This window comes from Cyprinodon variegatus, unplaced genomic scaffold (assembly GCF_000732505.1).
Source record: "Cyprinodon variegatus isolate N-32 unplaced genomic scaffold, C_variegatus-1.0 Scaffold730, whole genome shotgun sequence".
NCBI classification, from domain to species: domain Eukaryota; kingdom Metazoa; phylum Chordata; class Actinopteri; order Cyprinodontiformes; family Cyprinodontidae; genus Cyprinodon; species Cyprinodon variegatus.
This window is the reverse complement of record NW_015151183.1, coordinates 353,716-359,042: the sequence shown is the minus strand read 5'-3', so window position 1 is coordinate 359,042 and position 5,327 is coordinate 353,716. Positions and strand designations below refer to the sequence as shown.

Genomic DNA, 5,327 nt, shown 5'->3' with positions numbered 1-5,327 from the left:
GTTCCAGGTTTTATCAGCAGCCCAACAAAGCCTGGTTTTAGTTTAGAAAACATGCAAATAGAAACGGATGAACGGGTCCCCCCCCCCCCCCTTTCTCCAGTCCATCACAGGTCTGTGGACCGTTGGAGGAAGCCGGAGTACCTGGAGAGAACCCATGCATGCTCAGGGAGAACATGCAGACTCCATGCAGAAAGACCAGAGGAATCGGACCTAGAACCTTCTTGCTGCAAGGTAGCAGTGCTACCCACTGCCCCCCCCCCCATGCAGCCTGGGCTTTTTTTCTTTCTCAGCAGATTTTAAAACTCAGCAGAAAGTTTCTTGCTTAGAGACTGAGACCGACTGGAGGAGGAAGCATTAGATGAACGAATGAAATGAAGGAAATGGGGAATATGGATGAGACGACGCACCTTGAATGATCCGCGGCGTTGGATCCGTCACCCTGCTGTTGTGTTGGTGCTCGATTGGAGAACCTGCAAACCAGAAGATGAGGTTGAAACTGTTGAGTTAGTGGCTGTGAAACCAGCTCGTCTTTATGCAAACTGGGCTCTGCTGATGCGTGACCATCTGTTCCTCCTATGGTCAGCGCTTGCTGTGCTACCTTTAGGCACCGCAGCCGTCATGGTGTTGGTCGGCCAGCTGTTCCTGCGGCTGATCTCGTCAAAACTGTTTTCTGCAGAAACACAAAGTAGAAAACATGGGATGAAACGGGCGTGTTTGAAGCGGAGGAAGGAAGCAGGCAGAGACGACAGGAGTTTGGAGGTCTGAAGATGACCCGGCTTTCTTCTTGGGTGAGCATCCCTTTGTTTGGGGTTCTCAGCAGATGGAGTGGATTGTGTCCCAGGAGCGGGACCCTTACCCCCGTTTCCTCTGCAAGTGCAGCTGTTTCCTGTCTGAAACTGGCTGTTGAGTTTTGGACTCATCATACTTGTCTGTCAACAGAAGTTGGTGTCGTGCAAAGGAGCCTTTCAGCCTGTAGACACCAAGTTTCTGAAACTCAACACGTTATTCTCAAACCTCTAAATCAATCGAAAAGGTTCCTTACAGTTTTATTTTCTCAGCAGACGGTGTGACTCACAGGAAACGGTGGCAGTTATGAAATGCACAAAGATCTTTGCATGAATTTGAATCGTGCAAAGGTTGAAGTAACCTGTTTCCCCTGTGAGGAAGCAGTCTTAGAAAATTCCCTCCAGCAGGTAAACGGAGGTGAGGAACGCCGAGCTCCTTCAGCTCCTCCCTCAGGAGAACCTCCGGCTTCATCAACACGCTTTAAACCAGGCTGTAAATGTGAGATTAACTTCTTTGGCCTCTGAGACACATTTAAAGGAGCCATGAGTTTACAGGATGTTACTCATTCTGATCACAAACGTGTGAAACTCACCACTGCTGGCATTTAGAGAAGAAACATTTTCACCTGACAGGTTGGTTTTTTTCAGGGGACCATTTGCCTCCATCTCTTCCTGCCCAGTGGGTCCCACCCTCTCAGTGACCTCATTCACTGCATGCATGACCCCCCCCCCACCATGCATCACCCCCCCGCCTGCTCTCTTCCTCAGGATGATTCATTCCAGGAGATTCCAGGCTGCAGAACATTTGATCTCATTTCCTTATTATAATAATCTGCTGTTTAATTTGTGAAAGAAATTAATTTAATAAAAAAATAATATATTTTATTTTTTCACAGCAGCTAGAAAAGTTGAAAACAAAGATAATATTTCTCTGTTGCGGTTGTTTCTGATGTGAAAGAAATGAATGAGATTTGCCTGCTAATGAGGACATTCCAGAGGATCAGAGCAGGTTAGCTGGTTCCTTTCATTTAGGAAACATCTGAGGACATCTGGACCTCCAGGTCATTTAAAAAGATGGAACGTTGGGAATGAATCCGAAGCAACGCGGAAATCCTTAAAATCAGGAATTAATTCAACCGCATTGGACCAAACATCCAGAGAAGGAAGAAAATGATGGACAGGAAGTAGTTCCTCAGCTGGAAACAACTGAACAACATGGAGACAAACACACATCCATGAGGGACACCACCATCAGCTGGGCCACATCCATCCACTATCTAACACGCTTACTCCCAAGTGGGTCACAAGGGGTGCTGGTGTCTATCTCCAGCTGTCAGTGGGAGAGAGGCGGGGTCCACCATGGACAGACAGGACAGGACATGGACAGGTCTCCAGTCCATCGCACGGCAACACAGAGACAAACAACCATTCACACCTAAGGAGAATTTAGAGAACCTAACAGTCATGTTTTTGGACTGAGGAAGCCGGAGTACCTGGAGAGAACCACACATGCTCAGGGAGAACATGGAAACTCCATGCAGAAAGACCCCAGGCGGGGGAATCAAACCCAGAACCTTCTTGCTGCAAGGCAGCAGTGCTACCCACTGTGTAACCCGTTACTGCACCCCCGATAACTCCTATTAGTGACCAGAGCTGCACAGGGTTGAATTATATAAAACTGGTTAAAGGAAAAGTCGCTCATATTCAGAATCCAAACTTCTGAAAGTTCTTTAAATCTGAAATGATTCCATCCTGTTCAATAAATGATCAGTGTTTTTAATTCAGAGTCATTTTCATGTGAATGTGCTTTACTGGAGGCATCCATGTTTGTCAAAGAACACTACTGCCACCTACTGGTTAGTGACATTGTCACGGTGCGGTATCGGCTGTTGATCAAGTCCCAGTGCTGTATCTGGTGTTTGTCACAACGCGCTATTATCCAAGTCATCTTGAAAACATTCTTCTTCCAAATGTTGGCTACATATTACGGGTTTTTTCTCTGGCCAGAAGTTCGATGGCAAATCCTCCCTCTTCAAGTTGGCGATCCAACGACCAACCCGTCCGTGGAGGATCAGGAATCAGAAAGGTGGAATAACTCTTTTTTTCACTTTTCCCCGATGTATTCCAGCATCCAGCTGCCATGCACGTGGGCATTGTCAGTTTCACTATAGCTCTGGTGAATTTCAATGGTGAAGTCCTCTGGAAATCTTCAATAATTGTTGTTGATTGCAGATGTGTCTAGTAGTTCCCATTGATTTAGCTTGGAAAGCGGGGAGAATGGCGCTAGGCTTACCGCACCGTGACGTCACTGCTGGAAGATGGCAGGAGGGAGGGGCTACTAGATTTGGGCAAAGATGGCCGCTCCCAGACTCAGTGATCGAGATGAAAATGATTGTTTTATTTTTTTACTGATTAACGCTAAATTCATTAAATCAACGCGAACGTAATTAGTTCCAAGTAATAAATAATGATCCATTGATTATTGATAATTGATTATTCCTCCTAAATATTCCTGCTGACCGACTTTTCCTTCAGTGAGCGGCGTCTCTTCAGCCTCTTGGCTGCATCCGTGTGATAAAAGTGAAAACCTCACCTGCTTTAACTTGTAGTCGTGGCTGTGGGGGTTGAGGGGGAGGAGTGTTGTTGGTGGGCGTCGTGGAGTAGGAGAAGGTGGGGCTACCTGAGGCGAAACCAGACGGAAGAGATAAAGGTTAGACTCTGTGAACACAGGGAAGAACGTCATGGAGAAAGTCCTTCCAGCCTCTGAGTCTGCAGACATGAGGTCGCTGTAGCTTAGCAGACGGTTCTGCAGCCTCAGCATTAGCGTTAGCATGACTAGCAGTGATTTATTGAAGCTCAATCAGCTGCATTAACTGTGAGGCGTGAGAAACCAAATTCATCATGAATGTGCAAATTTAAAAAGCTGATATCTGTGTTGGCAAAGAGCAGCAGCCAAAGACCACAGAGTTGTTTCAGTGCCGCGCTTAAATAAAGCTGCTGCTGCTGCAGACATCTTCACACTTTGGTTTAATGTCAATTCAGTTTCTCTCACTTATTCAATCAAAGAATCTTAGATTAAATGTTGCATCGGGTTCAATAATTATGCTGCCAAATGAAATCCTGAATTCTACTCAAATAAAAACCAAACGATGCAGCAGCGTCCGGTGGAGGAGGAGCTGCCGCGGCGAGGAGGAGGCGTCCTTACTCTGGCGGAGGTAATTCAGGTGAGACAGCAGGATGTCTGCGTTGTAGGCCGACGTCAGCCGCATCATGTCGTCTTTGCTCATCTTGCACAGGGCCTTTCCGTCCAGCGCCTGGAAGAGAGAGACGTCCACCTCTTCCAGGACGTACTCCTTAATGGCCCAGTCCAACCACTGCCTCACGTGGTCCTGGGTCCAGACCTCCGGATCTGGAATCACAGACAGAAAAGCATAAACTGGAGGACTTCCTGTTTCAGACAACGGAACGCTCAGCTGGGATCATCTAAAACGTAAATATCTTACTGTAGGAGAAGCTAACGATGCTAATTGGGACCTACATGTTTTTATTTAAAGATAAGTAACAAAGGAAAATAAAAGATGGCGTCACGAAGAGGAGCAACTATCTAAACACGATTAATCTTCAGGACATGAAAGTGAACAAACCAACGAGAAGCAGGCTAACCGATCCTACAGGCGCCGCCGAAGGGATCTGTTAGGTCAGTCATTCAAAAAAAGTTAAAATCAATCCACTGGACTTTGTTTCCAGGTTTAAAGACGTTTCTCTTCCATCCAGGAAGATTTTTCAATTCAAATGTCAGAAATAGCGTTTAGTTCCAGGCTTCGAATTTGGAAACAACGTCCAGGATTGTTTTTATGGTCATCCCTACAGGCCATGCCTCTTACGCCAAACCAAACAGGTTTACATACAGTCCCTGACATCGGGGGTTATGAGGATGTTACCATGACGACTAGGGGGAAAAAAGGGCCTCCTGCCACCAGTTAAACATGGTGATGGCAGTATGATGTTCTGGGGCTGCTGAAAGTGGCGCCGCTCTCTGACAGGAAGTCCTGGAGGACCACATCCCACCTGCAGCCTGAAGCTTCAGCTCATCTGGTCAGAAGTCCATCATTGAAGCAGGTTCAGATCAGAGGATGACGACGTTAGCAAACACTAAGAACTGCTGGCAGGGTCAGAGGTCAATGCTTTGCCACATGGGAACTGGTTAGTCTGGAGCTTCTCTTCCTTATTAAATCAAATAAATAAATGGGTCCCTCTGGATACCTGGGGCCAGGATCATATCTCTATCTATCCAGGGGCCCGTAGGGTGAGTCTGGGGCCCCCATACCTGCTGTTAAGCATATTTACCTTCTGAAGAAGCTTTCTTCATCCTTTATGTTCCACCATGCATCCAGACCAGGAGTTCATGGATTCTCTCTGATACTAAACACTGAGCTGCAGCTGCAGATATAAACCATCCTGGAATCATCACAGGTTTTCCTTCCAATTCCATTCTATTCAGTTTATTTCTATAGCTCCAATTCACATCATGTCATCTCAGGT

The 5,327-nt window shown here is 46.5% G+C and overlaps 1 protein-coding gene across 3 annotated transcripts in view; it reads right to left on the bottom strand.

Annotated features, from left to right (window-relative positions):
- The window catches only part of LOC107097882 (retroviral integration site protein Fli-1 homolog), a 23,512-nt gene that overhangs the window by 2,954 nt on the left and 15,231 nt on the right, over window positions 1-5,327 (bottom strand). For all 3 annotated transcript variants that reach the window (XM_015395221.1, XM_015395218.1, XM_015395220.1), the window contains exons 4-7: window positions 3,991-4,194; window positions 3,379-3,465; window positions 599-670; window positions 408-470 (exon numbers count right to left, since the gene is read on the bottom strand). In XM_015395221.1, coding sequence (XP_015250707.1) covers window positions 408-470; window positions 599-670; window positions 3,379-3,465; window positions 3,991-4,194 — 426 coding nt within the window. The remainder of the gene's footprint in view (window positions 1-407; window positions 471-598; window positions 671-3,378; window positions 3,466-3,990; window positions 4,195-5,327) is intronic.